The following is a 22295-nucleotide window of genomic DNA, read 5'->3' as shown; positions in this document are numbered from 1 at the left end:
CCACCGGGTCTGACACTCCCTTCCAACAGCTCCCTGGCCCCTGCAGCCATCTCACTTTGCCATCTGCAGCTTACAGTGTTGCTTTTTTGGGTTAAATTCCCTCTAGCTATATCTAAGCAAAAGGTCCCGTCTCATCCTCTATCCCACTGAGATATTTACAGGTGGCAGTGTCAAAATATAAACCCCTCTTTCAGCTCCTTGAAAAGGAAAAGGAAAATAATCCTACACATAACTTTACAACCTGACGGAGATGATCAGGTTTCAGTCCTTGTATTACAAAAATTTCAGCATAAAAGAACTGGGCTGTATCTCCCACGTGCAACCCCAGCATTTCCCCTAGACACCCAGGGAGGAACTGGGCCTTTAGGGTTTTGTCTAGGTGAAAGACACCCAACCCCGCCTCAGCCCTAGGTCCTTCCCACTGAGCGCCATGTGGTTCTGACGGAGCGTCTGCTGGGAAAATGGTGAAGCACACTCACTTGTATAATTCAATGACTGGCTTTGCCACATCCTTGTACTGTCTTAGCCTGGCCGCCACAGCTTCAGGTTTATCGTCCTCCTGCTGGACTAATGGTTCGCCTGTGATGTCATCAACCCCCTATAAATACCAGAGAAACCAGTTAATATGGCCAACACCTGAGCCATTCCAAAGATTAAAAACCTTCCTGTGCCAAAATCCGTGTACTTACTTTTGGACTCCCACTGCATGATGAATCAGGCCTGCGTGGCAACCATTAACAGTGAAAGTAATTGGAAAAGAGGTTAACACTCTTAATAGTGATGTTAACCTTACTTCATGAGAGCTGACTTGGAATCTTTATTAAATTCTCAGATCTTTCCAAACATATTTCAGTACCACTGAAAAATGATACTTTCAGTTTACAGTTTGGAACTCCATGCTGCCTCCCTCAACCACAACCCACCTTTAGACAATGTCACTCTGGCCCTCTAAACATTTCTAAAACCGCCTTGCTTTCTAAAGTTTGAACTGTTAATACGGAAAATAAAACGTCGAGGGACACCCAGGTGGCTCCGTTGGTTAAGCATCCAACTCTTGATTTCGGCTCAGGTCATGGTTTTAGGGTCGTAAGATTGAGCCCCCCATAGGGCTCCATGTTCAGCATGATGTCTGCTTGAGATCTCTCTCTCCCTCTGCCCCTACTCCTGCTTATATGCTTTCTCTTTTTTTTTTTAAATTTTATTTATTTATTTGACAAAGAGAGAGATCACAAGTAGGCCAAGAGGCAGGCAGAGTGAGAGGAGGAAGCAGGCTCCCACTGAGCAGAGAGCCCGATGCGGGGCTTGATCCCAGGACCCTGAGATCATGACCTGAGCCAAAGGCAGAGGCTTAACCCACTGAGCCACCCAGGCGCCCCTGCTTCCTCTCTCTTTAAAGTAAATAAGATCTTAAAAAAAAAAGACAATGTCTCAAGAACCAACTGGTTTACTTAGGAGGACACTGATCTGGCAGAAGGTATCTCAGTCTTGCCTCTGCTAACTTTCAAATTCTTTCCTGAGATTAATCTGACTCGGGTTATTTTCCTAGATTGCATAATGACTTACTTAGAGATAGATTAAAATGAGCATGGTGTCCATTGTCCTGTAACAATCAGGCAAAATTTTCTGAGAACTAGAAAACTACAATTTAGAAAACCTGATTTCTGATTTATTTTAAACCTCCCCAAGAAACATACCGACTTACAAGTAACAACATGGACGTGAGTGTCTCCCACGTCCATGGCTATTACCCTCCAGGGAGAGAGTCACAAGGAATAATCTGTCAAACGGCAGGCTAGAACAGAACCAAAAGGCTCAGGCAACTCAAATGGATAATCAGAAAGCAGCTATAAATCTGAAATGCACTAAAATTCCATTACAGCTCAGGGCCTTGGGTCCATAACCTGCACTTATGAGTTATTGGTGAGCCTTGTAATCATCACGTGTATTCCATGCTTGCTACCCTGACTCAACAGGCAAGACGGGGGTAGGAGACGGCTGTAGATCTCCTTTATTCTCTTCTCCTTTATTTAACTTAGAGCTGCAAAGCTCAGAAGAGTCATTTCCAGAACCGCAGAGCACCCGTAAATACCACTGCTTCTACGAAGAACAGAACGGTGCTAGGGTGACAGCACCTCTCCTTCTGGGACAGCTGGGCCACCGTGGCTGGGAGAGGTGGCCCAGACTAGCATCTTCACCTGTCTTTGAAGGGAGCACTCTAACTGTGGGTTTCTTTTAGGTATTCCAGTCTTCGGAAAGCAACTCAGTGTTAAAGGTTCTCTGACTTTATGAGAATCTCTGCTTCAGCAGGTCTAGGCAGGGCTAAAATGTGAAGCATTTCTTGTGGAACGTCAAGGCCTATCCAGAACCCTCTTCTCCTCTCCATCCATTTCTTACCCTGTACTAGCTTCTTGAGAGGGAAAGGAGGAAGGGACCTAATAAAGAAATTCCAAAAGTATTCATTACCTTTAAAAAGACGACTTCAAATGGCAACTAGTGCTTTGCCCAAAGGAGCAAGACTCACTGGAATGTCACCAAAACCATGGCACTCAGGAGCTGGGAAGGTGCCCTTACCCTCTTGAAGTTGGTTTTCTGTAGTAATTATTGACTCTATCTATATGCAGACCTACCTATCACATACACATTAACCCAGTAAGATGCAACTGTCACCCCTTCCACATCTGGATGGCTACAAATAATTCTACCTAACACCCAGTAACGGGAGGTAAGAATCCCACTGAACTAATTCATGTCTTTACCAGAAAGAATAATTCTTTAAATGAGTGTGTTACTTTAAAAAGGTTCTTTAAACATATACCTTTACATATGTTTATTTCATGTAAACACGTGTTACTTTTGGACCTGTTTATTCCTCTCGTCCTCCCAGTCCCTTTAAACCCTCACTACCATCACTCCCATGACCCCATCCACTCTGACCCTAAGTCTTTATTATAGTCCCAACCCTCCCCATTTATCCCTGCTCTTACGAAACTAGAGAGTACATATACACACACATACAGATAACATGTAGAGGAGGGTCACTGTTTTACAAAAATGGAATCACTGTGCTATTTGCTTTTCATATTCAACAGGACCCAGAGGAAGTATTTCTTCAGGTCAAACGGTATAGCACAAAGTCAGTCTTTTTACTGAGTATGTAATATTGCAAGACGTACATAATCTCAAGATTATTTAGTCATCCCCTATAAATGAATATTCATTTGTTTTCAGATCTCTTCTCCAAAACCAACTCTGAAATAAGCATCATTGTGTCCTTGACCTTACCTGCTGGTGCTTTCATTTCCATAACCTATACTCCCAGTGGTGGGTTGAATCAAGTATGTATATTTGAAGATGTTAATGTATATTGAAAGGTTGTTTTTTAAAAACACTATTAATACTTTATATGCCTAATAAAGATGAGGGTGCCATTTTTTCTAGGTCCCACCAGCAACAGGTGTTATAAATCTAATTTGCACTCCTTGATCACTAGTGAACAAGAAAGTTCAAACACTTTCGGCCAAGCAGTGCTCGCTTCGACAGCACATACACTTTCGGCCATGCAGATTTGCTTTTTCGAATAATCTATTCATATCCTTCCTACACTTTACAACTGAAATGTTTCGCCTCTTTCTCGTCAGCCCGTAAAAATGCTTTGTATATTCTTACGTGTACATGGGGTGGATTGAAGTCCAGGTTATATACCCTTCCACTAGCGGGGTGGATCCAACGTCGGCTGAGACGATCTTTGAGTGTTTCAAATGGGATGTTCAAAGTGATCACTAGGTCCAGCTCGCAGATTTTGTCCAGGGCTTCAGCCTGAACTAATGTCCTAGGAAAACCTAAATGCCAGAAACAAAACACATCAAATGCAAGACATTTCCCAATTCCAAGGAGTCAATGGTGCATTTTCAGTTGACAAAATAATCGAATCTACACGTATACCATCCAGAAACCAGCTTTTATCAGGAATGTATGTCGACCTCCAAAAATTTAAAAATAGAAGAAAATACGCTACTTTATAGCTTAGCTTTGACCTTTGGTATAAGCAAAGATTAAGGAGTCATGTGACCCAAGTACAGAGTGCACTAAACTGAAAATCACTAGACTAGTCCTTACTTTGTTCTTAACTACTCCCATAACCTTAGGAAAGTTACATCATCTCCATTTCCTCTTCTGTTAAAGCAGCAAAGGAATAAAATTGTATTTGTGTTCTTTTATAGCTTTAACAGCTGATGAGTATAATATTCTCAGGCTACCCCTCAACTTATATTTTCATCCATTCCCTACAACTTAACAAAACTCAACATGTGGTCTGCAATCTAGCACAGTAACTACAAAATGAGAAAATGCACTTAGGAATTTTATAGCAATTTCACAGTAATTTTAAGCCTAGTGAATCCAAAATTTATGCTTGAATGTGTTTTTCTTTTAATTTTTCTAGTAATTTGCTCTTATTCTATTTGATAAAAGGATTGCTCTGCACCGGATTGGAGGGTGCGGGTGAAGAAACACAGCTTTCACCGCAGAGTTTGTTCTAGGCTTCCCTTGGAGCTTATTTTCTAATTTCACCAATAAGGGAAATTACCCAATGGCCCCCACAGTATCTAATGTGTGATGCTGTTTATTACAGAAGGGATATAGATTAAGTTATATCGACCTATATGACACCTGCAAGACAGCCTTGCCATTGTCAAGTTAAGGTTGTTTCCCCCTCTAGCAAGGTATTAACATTAAGACAGTTGGGAGATTCCTGGAAGAATGTCACACTTGTCCCACCCGGGGTGGGGGGCGCAGTTCAGGATGTCAGTGGGCTTTGCCTTCATCTAGCCTTCATCACATTGGGACTGGCTTCAACAGAGAAAGAGGCATTTCCAATCTCGCAGCCCAGACGCTGCCTCTTGTGCCAAGTCACCCACCCACCTGTACGGTCTCCTTCCTCCCATAGTGACTCTCTGGCTAAGCATCCTCTTCACAAAAAAGGCACCCACACCACACATTGGGAAATCATGCGGGAAGCATATTCATGGTGGTTTCTCTGCAGTGGGAAGATGGCTGATTCCCTTCTACTCTTCTAATTATTTTTATCTAAGCATAGAGTACATTCAGAATGGAAGGAAAAATACCTTAAGTAAAGAACTGCTGACCAGGTATTTTCCAAATCTCAACATAACTTGTCAGGTCAAGTTATGACTACCTGACATTTAGGAAAGTGAAAGGTCAAACTTTACCTCAGATTAAGTACACTACACACACTTAGCCTCAGCCCTGGAAGACAGCAATGCCTGGCAGGCAGTGGGCAAACATTTATGTGTAATACTAGGGTAGCTGTCTTCTAGTCTTCCATTCGGTGGCCATATTTATTTGACAGTTGCCTTATTTTAAACTCTGAATTTAATTCTGTGAAATATAGGTCTCTGTCAAGCCCTGTAAACCCAGTATGTCAATTTTTTCTACTATGGAATGGCTTGACTGCTTGTACATTAATTTATTAAGTTCAAAAACAATTTTAGAATCGGGGCTTCACAGCACCTAGGTGTATCCTGGAGCTTCAAATACATGATAGCTACTAGTTAGGTAACAAAGTCCTACTACCTGGGTCACCAAGGAGCAAGATTTGGCCCCAGGTGGGCCCTCAGGACTCAATTCAATCTATGGCAACTTAGGCTGGGTGATGGGCAAGGAGTTTCAGAAGAGTCCAGATAAAACCATGCCTGCCTCCTTTATTTTTTCCACCAAATTCCTTACTGAATACTGGACACCCTCAACCAGGTCCTTTTCTCCATCTCCCTCCCAACAGCTCACTGCAGGTCACACTGGAGATGCTGTAGAGAAGTTTGTTGGCAAGTCCGGGACCTCTGCTAAGTCTATTAGTCAACGGTAGCCCACCTTCCTTTGCACTGTGCACCACGGTCTGCTCTAGAAGATGAGCTTCCTGAAATGGTATTTAAGATACACGTTACCCCCTCTGTCATCCTCAGGTACTGTGCCTCGCACATTCTATATAGAATCCCAGCAAAGAGGGCAGTGAGCCTTCCACAGAAGGAACTCTCACTGACTGTCATGTCCTGCCTTTTCCCTGTATAACCAACTCCTCCTGAAGGCTTCGAATTAACAACTTGAGTTAGATACTGTGGCCAAAACCACCCCAAGATCAATCTCTATGTTCTTCCCTCCAAATCCCTTTTTAAAGAAAAACTGTTTCAAAAGCAGTGGCTTCCAAAGTAACTCTGAGTACAGAAAAAGAGAACCTATGTTGCATTGTTTTGTTCATTCTTTTTAGCTTCCATTTTGGATGGTACATTTTATAAGGTATATATTAATAAAATTGTATGTGCATATAATTCACACAAATCCCTGTTTTGAAGATGCAGTCAACACTGATAAGTGTGCAAAAGAATTTAAGGGTTCACTCCTCTAAAGACCCAAGTTCCCAGCCTCAGACCCTGGACTTGGGTTCTAGGGCCACTATCCTGACAAGAAAACACTGCTCTTTATCCTTTGGATAGAGGCTGAAAGGTGAATAAAGCACTAGGAAAGAACAGGAAGCTCTGAACAAGAATATGACAGTTCCTCCAACAAATAAAAACTCAAATCCTTATGGCTAAAGTTTCCAGGTCTTTCCTGGACTTTCCTAGTCCAGTCGGCCCAACAGCCCCTCAATTGTTTCTGAACTCTGGCGCCCTCTGGAGGAATGGGTGGAAAATGCAACTGTATGAAAAAAGCTGAACTCCGAAGGACCCTGTTTCAAAAAAGGAACCTGTTTCAGGTGGTATCTACCTTAGGGCTCACATTCAGACCTGCTAACGACCAGAGAATCATTAATTCTGGTGGCTTAGAGGTCTTCTGTTAAGACAGTGGCTCTCATCATATCCTCCCATCCTCAAAACAGGTTTACGTTGAAAGACGAAGGAAAACACAGAGAAGCCTACAATGAAAGCAAAAATGGGAGAGTTATGGTTTAAGATGTTAATATTGTTGAAATGCAACCATTTTAATGGTTTAGAAGTACTAACAAGAGGAATAAGTAATTCCTCAACTTCAAGGTTCTCCCTCTGATGGCACACATCAACATTATCAGGGAAGACTTGGGGTGGGACAGGGAGAGCTTATTACTGCCCAGATTTTGTACCATTCTTCCTATAAGGGAACATCTAGGAGCAGGAATTGGGTATTTTTCTGAAAGTCATCCAGGTGACTCTGGCCAAACTTCCCAGTGACAGCAACACCACAAGTGCAGTATTAATTAACTACGTGTACCTATCCCATTTGGGGGAAGGTTTAACAGCACTTCTAAGCAGGTCCAAACCACTTTGACGAGAGTCTTCTTGACCTCAGTTTCAAGGCAAGAGAATTGGGAAGAAAATTCCCAAAGGCTTCTAGATTCACTAAGCCCCTACCTATCTCAAGCCACCTGTTTATGCCATTCCTAGCCTAGATCTTACCTCTACAGAGAGTGGCTTGGCAGGCAAAAAAAAGTACAGGAAAACAGTGAGAACAGTAGCCTAGTCAAAGATCCGGGCGCCAGCTGCATTTTCAGAAGTGAAGAGAAGCCACGGTGTAAGCCAGGAAACTCAGGGCTCAGTGGAACATGTTAGTTATGGGCACAAGCTCTGGAAGCAGACATCAATCCCAGCTCTGCCTAGCCCTGACAGCAAAAACTTCCACAAGACTTTGTAATCTCTCTCTGGTCCTTAGTTTTCTCACAGAACAGGTGGCTTCAACAACAGAAATTTGTTTTCTCATAGTCCTGGAGGCCAGAAGTCTGAGAGTGAGGTGTCAGGACAGGTGGTCCCCTCTGAGGCCTCTCTCCTTGGCTTGCAGATGGCTGCCTTCTCCCTGTGTCTTCCACAGGGCTCTTCCTCTGTGGGTGTCTGTATCCAAATCCTCTTCTTATAAGGACACTACAGTACTCTATATTATACTGGTGCTCACCCTCAAGACCTTCTTTAACTTAATCACCTCTTTAGTGACCCTACCTCCAAAAAAGAGCTGAATTAGGAGGTACTAAGAGTTAGGACTGGAACAGATGAACATAGAGGGGCACAACTCAGCCCATAACAGAAGGTAATGCCTACTGCATGGGACTGTTTTGAGGATGGAAAGAGGCAATCTTTGTAAAATCGTTGAGATATAAAGTGTTGGGCACATAGTGAGCACTCAATAAACGGCAGCTGTCGCTCTTGCTAGAGCACTCCTGGGAGCCCAGCTGGTGCCCCATGTCACAAGACAGCACAAGGCACGACTTGCCTCTATTTGATTCCTTTTCTGAGATTCGCTGGTTTAGGGAGTCCCTGGTGCTCTCGGCTCTCTGCCACACAAGGACACCTCAGCCGTTCCAGTGATGAGCCACAAAGCCCGCACATTCTGGTCCCCACCCCACTCAAAAGGAAGCTTGACCCAGGCCAGCTTCTGCCACAAGTTTCCCACTCTCTTGACTGCCCCCGTCATCACCTACTCCTGTTTAACAGGAAAGCACCGGAAGCCGACTTTCCTGATCCAGTTCAATACCTTATCATGGTAAGCTTTCATCGGAGTTCAAGGTAAACAGACTGGCCAATCCAGTACAAAGGCTCAGCCTTAAGCAGCTGACAGTCCAAGTGTATCCTGAGGCAGCAGCCAGAGGAAAGTTCTCAGCAACTAACCCACACGCAGGCTATATTAACTGTTACACAGAATCCAAGTTAAGAAAGGGGACAGCCGTGTGCTGTCTTTCCCACCAAGTGAGCACCTCCTTTTGGGCAACATTCCCAGACAAGGCCACCCTGCTTGGGAAGAACGTGGACTCATGGCTTCTCAGGCCACGTCCCAACAGCAACTGCACAAATGCAGCTGTGTGTTGTAGTCTACTGTTTACAGGCATGTACAGACATTTCTTCACACCAAGCCTGTGAGGTGTGTGCAGCAGGAACACACACCACCCACGTGTAACTGACCAGGGAGCCTGCATGTCGGTGGGGTGGGGGGGGTGGCAGAGGGAGGGTGGGGGGTGGGGACAGCGGCAGAACACGACTCAGGTCTCCGGTCTTGCCAGTGCCCACTCTACAACGCTCCTCCTCCACGAGTATAAAAAAAGGACGACTACAGGATCCTCAATGTCACCCCACACACCTCGCCTCCACCCAAAGATCAAAGCATCCTGATAGCACCCTCACCACCCAGCTCCTAGCTGCCCCGCACCCCTGACGTGCTGGAACAACTTCATTCCCAAGAAGAGCCCAAACTGTGCACCTAGAAGGCCTACTCTTTTTTTTTTTTAAGATTTTTATTTATTTATTGGACAGAGAGAGAAATCACAAGTAGGCAGAGAGGCAGGCAGAGAGAGAGAGAGAGAGAGGAGGAAGCAGGATCCCTGTCGAGCAAAGAGCCCGACGAGGGGCTCGATCCCAGGACCCCGGGATCATGACTGGAGCCAAAGGCAGAGGCTTTAACCCACTGAGCCACCCAGGCGCCCCTAGAAGGCCAACTCTCGGTCCTATCGCCTCTCACTCCCGTCCCCTCCCATCACTCTGTGCCAGCCACACTGACATCCTTGCTGTTCTCACACCTGCAGGTCCATCCCCACCTTAAACGCTCAGTTTATGGACCCATGGCATGACCCACCCCTGCTTCAGGTTATCTACGGACGCCCTCGGCTCCCGCAAGTCTTGGCTCACGACGCGTCTCGTCGGTGAACCATCCTGTTGAACTGCGCCCCACCGCACCCGGGGCACCCCGAGTCCCCTCCCCTCAGTTTTTTTTTTCTCTTTCTAGATTTCAACATCATTTGCTGGATATGATTTATTCTGCAAGTGTTTCTAGTCCCACCATAACATTAGCTAAATGAGGGAAGAACTTTTATAGTTGTTTCCCACTATATCCTTAGTGCCTTGAACAGTGCCTGGCACACAGGGATACTGAATAACTATTTGTTGAATGAGTAAATAACTAGTCTCTGAAAAGTCACAAGAATTCCAGCACATGGGTATCATTCCCATTCTAAAGTTATAAAAACTGAGGCTCAGAGAGGCTCAATGACTTGCGCAAAACGACACACAGAAGAACGAGGAACCTAGATTAGAACCAAGGGCAGGGCTGACTCCCAGAATCCCACATCATGTACCACTCAATGCGGTCTTCCCTCCACACAGAAAACCACAGCTTAAGAGAAACGCCTGCCTGCGGTGACTGCAGTGGTCTGTATACGAGGCAGCTTGAGAAATCAAAATGTGCATGGCCCGGTGCCCCAGGCACAACCACACTGGATTCTCTCCACACATACACAAAACAAATGTGCAGCACCTGGCTTCTTTCTTCTGATGTATCTTAGAGGGTTCTTCCTACACCATATATACCTCGCTCTCACTCTCCCTGAGAACTGCAGAGTACCCCACGGCTGGCCATGTACCATCATTTAACCCACTGCCAACTGATGGGCATCTAGGTTGCACTGACTTGAAGCACACCAGGGAAAAACTAGCTTAGCAGAGAGGAACAAAGACTCCAAAGATAAACTGGCTGGGTTTTCCCCGCAGTTAACGCCACTTACTGACGCTGTGACCCTGGTGACCCACCTCTCTGTACCTTAAAATGAGCACAGTCATGTCCAATTCAGAAAGTTGTGAGGAATGAGCAAATTAGTATATATAAATCCCAGCACAGTGGCTGGCATGCGGTATAAAGCTGGGGGAGCAGTGACAAATGGAGCCAAACGCCAACACTGGGGGAAAATGAGGCCATGCGGGACCGGAGGTTAAGAAGACAGACAGCAAGTTTAGTAACAAGAAAGACACAAAGGTTAAGGAGAAAAAGGACCAGTGGGGAGACAGACTCGTAACACCACCATGACCTAACACGCTGCGTTCACACGGGAGAGTAAGTCTCCTCCTCCTCTCCAAGGAGAGACCCGAGTGTTCTTTAAGGCAGAAATAGAGAGAGTATCTGCAAGGAGTCAGAGGAAGTGTAGGGGGACGGTGGAGAAGGCTGTAAGGAAAGGAGTCCAGAGGGTACGGTGGAAAAGTGAAGAATGAAGGGGAAGGAAGAGGGGAATCAGTAATAGAGAAAGAAAAGAAGATAAAGAAGAAAAAAGGACGCCGAGGGATGACGTACCTTTCCCTTAATAACCAAGGATCACAGACATAAAAGGCACAGTTAGAAGTGACGAGCTTCAGACAGTGTCATTTCCAGGGCAGGTGTGGCATCCTACTCTCCGAAGGTATCACAAAGGCCTCACACAAAGGCCCTGGCAATGGGCTGGGGCTCTCACTGAAGTCTGGGATGCAGAGTCCCCGGCCTGGGGGATCACAGGTCCTGGAGAAGGGCTCTCCACGACCCTGGCCACTGATTATCAACCAAGAATATCCCTGTATCAGGGCATGAGATGTTCATTTTGACTCTGGTGAGGGAAAATATGGGTATTTTCCTCTTTAATACATTTAGTTAACATCTGGTTAACACTGATCTGCCTTCTCTTCTAAAGATCTACTCAGGGTATGAGATTCAATTCCTTGGTACCTCAAATTGCAAGGATACTGGGATTTGAAAAGAAACAATTAGTAGATATGGAACTTAAAGCATGATCCATGGAAATATTTTAATAGAAAATCTGTTTTTTTGTTTTTTTGAGAAAGAGTGAGAGAGAAAGCATGTGCGCATGTCCTGGGCTGGCGGGGAGGGGCAGATGGAGACAGAGAGCGAACATGGGGCTCCATCTCACAACCTGAGATCATGCATGACTTGAGTTGAAATCAAGAGTCAGATGCTTATCCAACTGAGCTACCCAGGTGCTCCGAAAATCTGCATCTAAATAAGAATAGACATTCTCAACATGAAAGTACTTAGATGACATACATTAAGTACATTCTAAGTGATTTAGACTAGACAAGCTATGGTTACATTGGTGGACCGAAGAGAACCTGCCATTCTACCTGTGGGTGTGTATTCATCTTTAAACACACTTGCTTAATAGCCTCTATTAAAAACTTCGAGCGCCCGGGGTGGCTGGGTGGCCCAGCTGTTAATCGTTTGCCTTTGGCTCAGGTCAGGATCCCAAGGTCCTGGGATCCAGCCCCGTGTCAGGCTCCCTGCTCTGCAGGAAGCCTGCTTCTCCCTCTCCCACTACCCCCTGCTTGTGTTCCCTCTCTCGCTGTGTCTCTCTCTGTTAAATAAATAAAATCTTAAAAAAAATTTTTTTTTCAAGCTCCCTGAGGGCTGGAGCTGTGCTTATTCCCAATGTGCCCCGGGACACAGTCGGATTCCATGCGGATATGGTGTTCCTGGTGGGCAGGGATTACTGACCAAGTGGACTAGATGCACACCCAAATTCTGTCAACAGGTGGCAGCATGAATAATTCTTCAATTTAGAGAGAGCTGCAATAAATTTTTGGTATGCTTTTATTTTTACTAAAAGTAATCCTCAAAGACATGTTTTCTAAATGACTAAGGCAGAATTCCAGCTTCCTTAGATAACCCAATCCAAGTGAACCTAAGATTCCATTAACTGTTGAGGAAACCAGAAAATCCAATCAATAAAGTAAAATAAAGAACCCACTTAAGCACAGAGTTTGTGTTCCTCCCTTTAACTACACATGACGCTGCTTATCACACGGTTTCTCTCCAGGAGTATAGAAAACCTACTTTGAGCTTCCAGACTAAGCTATCCGCCCCCCATCCTTGTCTCTTAACCTGGCCTAGAAAGGTTGCTATGTCCTGCTGAATCAAATAGCCAATTCATGTAGAAAGTTGAAATTTTATATAGTTAAATTTCTCCCCAAATTCATCGTGTTATATATCACTAATTAGAGTGCCTAGAGGTTATTTTTTAGACACTCCCCCCACCAAAAAGATTCACCATATGCAGGAAGATGTCGTTAAATCCCTGACATGGTATGTTCCCAGCAGTGCTGGCCACTGGGCCTTGGCACCTACTCCTCTGAGCCATGCCAAGAACCTAAGGGAGGGCAGCCGAAGCAGGAGGTGCCACAGCAACAAGGGAAGAGGGAACTAGGACACTTCTGTTTTTCTAATTTGGAGTGCCTTTCCTCCAGAGGAAGGGCGCAGAGCCAGAGTCCACCACCACATTCCCAGGCAGAAAAGCAAGCCCTCTCCGTGTGATGAAAATAAAAGGGCAGTTTTGAAGGGCAACTTCCAAATTCCGCCTGGGATTGGCTGCTTGTGAAAAGGCCACACAACACCAGGCCCCCTTCCTACGTCTATTAGGACCTGGGGCCAACACGGTTGCTCTGACCATCCATCTCTTCCTAGCTGGTGGGAAAGCAAGTTACAAATATGCAAGTCATTGTCCATCACAATTAATCACTGAATGATTAAAGCTGAAAGCAGACAGTTATTCTTCCACAGTCTTCCCTAACCCAGAGGCGTTCAAACTATTTATACCACCGGCTAGAAGCCTCAGTAGCAACTTAAAGTTAATCACCGTCAAAACCTATTTTATGAGGGCCTTTCCTGGCTTACATCTTATAATTACCTTATCTTTCGGCACAATATTTACTTGTACATGTATCCAAGACCTCCATATTCCACTTCATCCGGTTTTTATTAACAGAGAGTAAAAAGAATAAGACACAGCTGGGCTCCAGATGCTGGCAAAGAGAAATGAAGCTACATTGTATCACTGGGTGAGTTCCACAGTTCCCGCTGAGCTGAAAGTTTGGGACCTACTTCCTCCTTACTGCAATCTTCTAGGGACACCTGGAACTCTTCTATTACATATCCTAGAGTTTATCCTCGATCGGCAATAAGCAGGTCCTGCTCCCAAGGAGCAGTCAATGATTTAAAAACTTAGATATGCTATCATCACTACTGAGGGATCCACTGATAGAAGATAGATACTACAGAAAATTTGGTTTTAAACCATAAACTGGGATCTTCAAAGTGGCTTAGGGAAATAGAAGATGAAGTCCTATTAGGTAGGGATTCTTGGGGAAATCAAGTGGTTTTGAGATTCTCTGGCATCCACGTAATGATTTTTCCTGCTTAAGGATATAGACGAAACTTGTGGCTTATCATCTCTGTTCTTAAACAAAATATACTAGAACCATGGAACCCTTTCCCAGTAAAGGAAGATGCCTACTACATTGAGGAAGGTGCAGTTCACTGTAAATCCTTTGCTGAAAGGCCCCTCCTGTTTACTTGTTCTTTGAACCTAAGTCTCCATATAAATAAATTAGGGGAAAGTGGGTCCCACTGTATCTCAGTTGAGACAAAAGGAATTTGCAAATGACTCCATCAGAGGCCCATGTTTTTATCCCAAATAAAAGAAGAGAAGCCCAGTATCCCTGACATGGCTCAGCTACAGGCTGCAGGTGAGACACCTCTATCATCAGACATGTATTTATAAGCTTTTTCTACGTGTCAAACACACTTGTAGGTATAGGAAGGTACAAAATATCAAATACGCAGGTAAATCCGTAAGTCACATTTTTTCTTTTAAAGATTTTATTTATTTGAAAGAGAGAGATCACAAGTAGGCAGAGAGGCAGGCAGAGAGAGAGGAGGAAGCAGGCTCCCCGCTGAGCAGAGAGCCCGATACCGGGCTCAATCCCAGGACCCTGGGATCATGACCCGAACCGAAAGCAGAGGCTTTAACCCACTGAGCCACCCAGGCGCCCCCGTAAGTCACATTTTAAGGTAGGAAGAACAAATGAAACAGGCAGTTAGGACAGTACAGCTAGGACCCAGAGAGGAGAGGATATGGGTGTAGAGATCTAATGAAGAAATCCCCAGGACAGTGTAGAGGTATAGCACGGCAAGTAGAAGGAACAGTAAGTGCGAAGGTCCTGCATCATCAGCACACACAGTGTATAAAAAGGTAAAGAGATTCTCAAGTGCCTATGGGATAGAAACACAGTTCTGCTCTCATCTTCCCTCGAGAAAAGAAAAGAGGTCTGAACATATATGAAGACAAAAGGAAACATAGAAGTGTGAAAATTTTAAGTGAAATATGATAAAGTAAAGACAAGGACTATTCAATATAACATCCGATAGAACTGGCATCCTTGAAATAGAAAAATTGAACAAAAGGATGAAAAAGATATCATACAGGCCCAGCTCCTTCAAAGGCAAGAGCTGGAGATCAAAAGGACACACTACCTACAGGGGGAAGGACAGAAGACAACAGGGAGGCAGTCTATTTACTCCAGTAAATAGTCTATTTACTCCAATTTCTCAGGAAGTCTATACAGAAAAAAAAAATCATCTTCAAAAAAGTCAGACAGGCCTTAGGGCTTTCCAGAGCAATAACCCAGGCCTGAAGAAGATGGAACAATGGCTACAAAGTTCCAAAGGGCGCAAGGACCACCCGGGGAGTATGATGGCCAGCTGAACTGCGGACCGATGAGCAGACATTTTCAAACATGAGAACTCAGGGAACACCATACCTCATGAGCCCTCTGCTAGGAGGGAAGAAAACATCCAACAAAACCCAGCCAAGGGGCACCTGGGTGGCTCAGTGGGTTAAAGCCTCTGCCTTGGGCTCAGGTCATGATCTCAGGGTCCTGGTATCGAGCCCCGCATTGGGCTCTCTGCTCAGCAAGGAGCCTGCTTCCCCCCCCACCCCCGCCCTCTCTCTGCCTACTTGTGATCTCTCTCTCTGTCAAATATATAAATAAAATCTAAAAAACAAAACAAAACAAAAAAAAAACAAAAAAACCCTATCTTTAAAAAAAAACAAAAAAACAAAAAACCCAGCCAAGGTAATGATGAAGGGAAAAGCCATGGTTAAAAGTAGTGCAGCTTTATTCAGATGCAATTCACATGCAGAACAATTCGCTCATTTAAAGTGTATAATTTGATGGTTTCTTATGTATCCAGAGATATAACCAAAAGATTAATCAAAATAAAAGGAACAGAGACATGGCAATGGGTAAGAAAATCAGAGCCCTACATATTTTAGATGTAGGACAAACAAACAAACAAACAAACTAGGAAATTCAAGGTACAGCAGAAGTTTTTTTAATAAATTTTTGCAACAAAAACCAATGAAAATTGAGACAGAGGGAGGGGAGAAGAGGTGGGAGGAAGTACAAGTCTATTAATCTTATTGTTCACTGCAGAAAGACAGTATCTCTCTGTCTCAATCTGAAATGTGAAATAAAAAAAAACAAGTATGTCAATCTCTTAATGGCTTTCCTAATCTTCAAGAGTCTCTGCAAGAATTAACATCCCTGGTGATGAAGAAAGATTTATCTCACATTCAGTAAGAATTCCTTCAGGTTCACTTTAGCTTTGCTACTATTAAAATTTTGAGTAAAATTAAATACTTTTAATGAAAGTACACAAAGTATGGTGCCATCCTTACACACTTCTAGGTGCGTATGTGCAGCATCTAGAATGATGGTTTTCAACTGTTAACCCTGATTCATTCTGGCTAGTGGGGTTTCAGGTGACCAGTTGCTTTTCCTCGCATTTTCCCATATGGCTTGAATGTTTTTCAGTAATCTCATGTATCACTTTTATCAGGACAGTGTAAAAAGATAAAATTTCCTGCACTTTGTCACATCTAACTCTTCTCCTTACCCTAATCAATTTTTTCATTTTTCCAAAATCTGTGTTTCTCTTACTAGTGATGGGACAATTAACAGAGTTTTAGATGATTGTTTTATATTATTAGGTAAAGTTGAATGGAAGCTGGGGAATTTTGTTTAGCTATAGTTTCCTCAGGTGTACTTAGTGAGGGATGAACAGGATGATCTTTATTTATTAAAATGACCCTTCAAGTTTCTCAGCCATTTACTAATGAAATTCTAAGTTCTGACATCTATGCCCTTGTCAGTATGTGTTTGTATGTATATACAACATTGGTAATAACCCGTAACTACCATCTGACCACCTATTGTGTTTCAGGATTCCACCAAGAGTTCTGCATTTGTCAGCCGATCCTCGCAAACCTATGCCATATGCACTATTTTACAGATGAGGAGAAAGAATCCAAAAAAGGTTAAGTTTGCTTGCTCAAGACTACACAGTTAATAAACTACATTAACGATGTTCAAGTAAGAGTTACAAGTCCATGCTTTTCCCACCACATTACTGCATTCTCGGTATGCTGCTTTGTGTGTACTAACTGCCCGGTAATTGCTTCATACTTCAACTAGCAAAGGATGCCTCAGATGCTATGAGTGAATATTCGTAATTCATCCAATTCCCGAGATACTGGTTTCATGAATTAGGGAAGCAAGATCTCCTGCCATCTAAAAGTAGGAAATAGTTTCATCCCTGTGCCTTACTTTATAGACTTCTCCCATCCAAGTACGAACCAGGCCTGCCCCTGTTTAGCTTCCGAGATCAGATGAGATCGGGCGCGTTCAGGGTGGTATGGCCACAGACTAGTTTTCTAATTCAGTGGCAATAGCAAATGGGTTAAGTGTATCTCTAAGTGTATGAGACACGCCCAAATAGAGAGAAATCCTAATTTAATAACTAAAGTAGGTCTAAATTGACGATGTTAAAAAATCTACTTAATTTATGGGTGCCTGGGTGGCTCAGTCAGTAGCGCACTGCCTTTTTTTTTTTTAAAATTATATTTATTTATTTGACAGACAGAGATCATAAGTAAGCGCACGGCCTCTTGATCTCAAAGTCATGAGTTCAAGCCCCACGTTGGATGGAGAGCCCACTTAAAAACAAAGCAAAACAAACAAAAGTCTAGTTAATTTTAAATTGTTGGTTAGAAAGTTAAAAAATAAGTTATTTCTTCCAACTCGAAGTTTTACATTTTAAACTTCTAACTCATATCTAATATTAACTTTGATGTTTATTCAATGCCCTCCTTTTTAATTTCGTGAAGTGTTTATTAACTTTTGCCCTCACCCACTTCTCTGACGTTGTACATGATCATATTTTCAAGCTCTAGGGCTGTCCAATTATCTGCTGTTGTTTAAAACCTCTACACCTTTTGCGTACAATGTTCCCTCCATCTATAGGGTGCATTTATTCTCTTTCAAAATTTAGCTCTTGGTGTCACCTCCTCCAAGAAGCCTTCCTAAGAGCTGCCTATCTCACCCCTAAGATAGAGTCAGTTCCTTCCTCCTCAGTCCTACCTCTCACTTTTCACTCCCTCCATGGGGGCTCCCAGGGTCCTAGACTGCAAGTGTTTATGGGGCATTTGCTCCTACTGGAGTAAGCTCAGAAAGCATGCTATACCCGCCTTAGACCAATGCCAAGCTCACTGGGACACACAAAAAATGTATGCTCGATCTGTGTTTTGATCTCTGAACCAAGTATTTCTAGGGTGTGTTCAAATATCTCTGTATACACATGTTTTCCATACGGCCCCTGTTAAAATCTAGTCAGTCTCCAAAATCACAGAGTGAATAAACACAGCCAGGGTTGCCTACTACATTAAAATTGTTTCTCATCCCAAAGCAGCAGTGGGATCAATCAGAAGAAAGCCACCAGAAATGGACATGGGTTGGACAAGGTCTCAGGAAAGAATCCAACCAAATGAACAAGAGGAGAGACCCAAGGCTTTGCCATGTTCTTCAGTCAGACCCTTTGAATGTAGGGAAGTCATAGGATAAAAACAAAGTCCTTAAAGTCTGGAGGTAAATCATAAAAACCAAAGACAATCCTCGATGCCTGGTAAGGACCACCACCATATCCTAAATGCCATGACGGTGGGTCCCGTCCACTATGCTGCTCTGCTGTGGGGTCTTGTAGTGCCCCACACAGGGACAGCGCTCAAGAAACGCTCAGTTATAGGAAGAATTATGAATGCTTAGAACCAAAAGCAGCTGGCACAATTGCCTGCGACCATTAACAAAGAGGACACAGTAGCTTTAATGGAATCAATAGCTAGACATGGAGTCTGAACAGGCTTTACTTTGGGTAAGGGTGTACCTATGACAAGAGGAGAGTGTCCTTTATTTGAAGTCAGGTGTCACCAACATAACTCTGCATAACCTAACCCTGCTGAGCAATTGTCTCTTCCTGTGCTACTCAACCCATATGACGATTCTGTTTAGTACCATTTAAGAATATCTGAATATTTAATAAGCATGTTAGAAAGTATAATCAAACACAGGTCTCAGGTATTGTAATTCCTTCTTCTAAGAACATGATAAAAAAGAAAAAAAAAGTGAAGTCTGTTTTATTTTTTTTTAAGATTTTATTTATTTATTTATTTGAGAGAGATTTATTGAGAGTGATCACAAGCAGGCAGAGAGGCAGGCAGAGAGAGAGGAGGAAGCAGGCTCCCTGCTGAGCAGAGAGCTCGATGCGGGGCTCAATCCCAGGACCCTGAGTTCATGACCTGAGCCGAAGGCAGCGGCCCAACCCGCTGAGCCACCCAGGCGCCCCCGTGAAGACTGTTTTAAAACAGAACCTGACGGATGTTCATCTTGGAGAAGATTATTATTGCTACACGGCCACCAATAGTCTGGTCCCCTAGCACCCACATTTTACTTGCTTACCCAAGACTAAACAAGGACATACCTTGGAAACAGCACAGGTCAGAGATCATTTAACCCTCAGGGAAAACAAACACACACACACACACACACAAACACTACACACATTCAAGTAGCTCTGACCTTCTGCTTAAGATAAATAAATAAATAAGATGTAAAAATCCCGGAATTATCTACAGAGAGCAGCAGTCAGTCCGTGTTGGAAGCTGCACAGAACCACAAGCGGGAACACGGACCAAAGGACACTCTCCTTCCAAAGGGACCTTTATTCCAACGAAGGGTTTAAATTATATTCCACTCAAAATGCCAACACTCAATGCTTCTTTTTATGAAACCAAACTCTGACAGCAAATCTGAAATATTGTGACACCTCACCTAAAATCATATGGTAGACAACTGTTACATTTTGTTACCTGGAGATAAATTGGGACTGAGTCTGAGAACTTGCAGGTTTACTGTTTAAATACACAGGTTGGCAGGCACATTTAGAAATGAAAAACTCTATTACTAACACCTCTACCCACTAGCCCCACCCAGCTGCCAGTCCTTTTTTTAAAAAGTGAAGAATTTATATATGTTTTAAAGAGATGGTTACTGTTTTCTACCTATGATTTCATTTCAAGATCACCTAGTAAGCAGTAAATACTCTCTTTATGTGAGACTTAAAAAAAAAAACCCCAAACAAAAAACTATGGTTTTATAATAAAATTACAAGGTTTACAGCACATTCCATTCTTCTAGTAGAGTATTTGTCTTAGAAATTAAAGAAAACTATTTTTTAGAACTGTTCTCACACATTAAACTTCCAAGAAAATTAAAGAAAGAGGGGGAGAAATGTTCATAGCAGCAATGGCCACGGTCGCCAAACTGTGTAAAGAACCTAGATGCCCTTCAATGGAAGAATGGATAAGGAAGATGTGGTCCATATACACTATGGAGTATTATGCCTCCATCAGAAAGGATGAATACCCAACTTTTGTAGCAACATGGACGGGACTGGAAGAGATTATGCTGAGTGAAATAAGTCAAGCAGAGAGAGTCAATTATCATATGGTTTCACTTATTTGTGGAGCCTAACAAATAGCATGGAGGACATGGGGAGTTAGAGAGAAGGGAGTTGAGGGAAATTAGAAGGGGAGGTCAACCATGAGAGACTATGGACTCTGAAAAACAATCTGAGGGTTTGAAGGGGCAGGGGGTGGGAGGCTGGGTGAGCCTGGCAGTGGGTATTGCGGAGGGCACGGATTGCATGGAGCACTGGGTGTGGAATATAAACAATGAATTCTGGTACACTGAAAAAAAAATTAAAAATTATAAAAAAAAAATAGAAAGAGGGGGAAAAGAGGAAAAAAGGGAGAAAACCCCCCCCACACACGTAGATGTATATGTATGTGTGTGTGTATATATATATGTATGTATGTATGTATCGACACATAAAGCAGTGCTTCTTCCCCAGATGGAAGGTACACTGCAAAGGTAAAGTAGTGCGTAACTATTTTTAGCAAGGCCATAGCTGACCAAGCCACAGAGCACTCAGCCACCCCATCCACCCACCCCACCCTCTGGCCTTCCCTTGGCTTGCATCCGCTCTATTTGCTTCCACCCACCATTTGCAGATGCCTCTCTACAGACATATGGACCAAGATGATGAGTCATCTGTCATCCAGAATTCCTTTCTTGACCTTTTCACATTCAATCACCTTTAGTACACTCAACAGGCACGTCCTCCGCGGAGCATGTGGCCTGTAGCATAAGGAGTTGAAGGCTGAACACAGAACGAGGCATTCCTAACACTCCTCACTTTGCCAAGTGGATTTATTCCAGAGCTTTAAAGGAAAATCACAACTGAAAAAAGTGACCAGATGGGGCCTCAAGGAGAAAGATACAAACGAAATCAGCAAGGATACTGACGCACTTCGCTAAAAACAGGTCTGTGATGTAAAGAAACTTCACTTCTTCACCCTGAGAAGGAAAATTACGGCAAAAGCAGAGCACAGGGAGCATTCCATGACTGACACTGACTTCCAACTTCACACACACACAATATTTTTTTAAACTATTTCTGAACTTGACACTTCATGTAGTTACAAAAAGAAAAAAAATTCGGGACCTGTATATCAAGTAGAACAAATAATAATAAAAAAATATCCTGTCTATAGAGCTCTTATTTTATGGCAAGCATTCTTCTAAGGACATTACATTATATTCACTTACATCATCCTTACAGACCCTTTTCTAAGGCTGGTTAGAGAATGAGGAATGACATGCCCACCGAGATAAGAGAATTTGCCCAAAGTCACTGACCAGCAGTAAATGGCAGAGATGGGATTCAAGCGGGCAGTCTGCCACCCAACTGGGGTTCATGGTGATGAGACACTAACTGCTTTGCCAAAGAAGTTTCACATAGATGATCCTTTTTTAAAACAGATTTTTCAGTTTATACCAAATCTGCTTCACAAGGTGACAAGCTTCACAATGAAAGAATTTAAACCAATCAAGACGTGGCAGCATCAAAGCTCACGCATCCTGGCAGGTCCCTACAGAACGAGTATTGTAGGACTACCTTGTGGGAGTCCACGTGTAGCACGTAGAGAATTTAACTCGGCCTAGAGAAGTGCAGGGAAGATGATGACAGCCAAGAAAGACACAAAAAGGGGCACCTGGGTGGCTCAGTGGGTTAAAGCCTCTGCTTTCGGCTCAGGTCATGATCCTGGGGTCCTGGGATCGAGCCCCACATTGGGCTCTCTGCTCAGCAGGGAGCCTGCTTCCTCCTCTCTCTCTCTCTGCCTACTTGTGATCTCTGCCTGTCAAATAAATAAATAAAATCTTACAAAAAAGAAAAAAGAAAGACACAAAAAGCTCAAAGATCAGAAGGCAATAAAAGAAAACACC

The 22295-nt window shown here is 43.4% G+C and overlaps 1 protein-coding gene across 5 annotated transcripts in view; it reads right to left on the bottom strand.

The window, feature by feature from the left end:
- Window positions 1-22295, bottom strand: part of AK4 (adenylate kinase 4) — a 69444-nt gene that overhangs the window by 6505 nt on the left and 40644 nt on the right. For all 5 annotated transcript variants that reach the window (XM_044238383.1, XM_044238382.1, XM_044238379.1 and 2 more), the window contains 2 exons: window positions 3667-3839; window positions 480-598 (listed from right to left, as the gene is read on the bottom strand). In XM_044238383.1, the coding sequence (XP_044094318.1) occupies window positions 480-598; window positions 3667-3839 (292 nt within the window). The remainder of the gene's footprint in view (window positions 1-479; window positions 599-3666; window positions 3840-22295) is intronic.

Source organism: Neovison vison, chromosome 2, assembly GCF_020171115.1.
Source record: "Neovison vison isolate M4711 chromosome 2, ASM_NN_V1, whole genome shotgun sequence".
Lineage (NCBI taxonomy): Eukaryota > Metazoa > Chordata > Mammalia > Carnivora > Mustelidae > Neogale > Neogale vison.
This window is presented reverse-complemented; position numbering and strand designations above follow the sequence as displayed.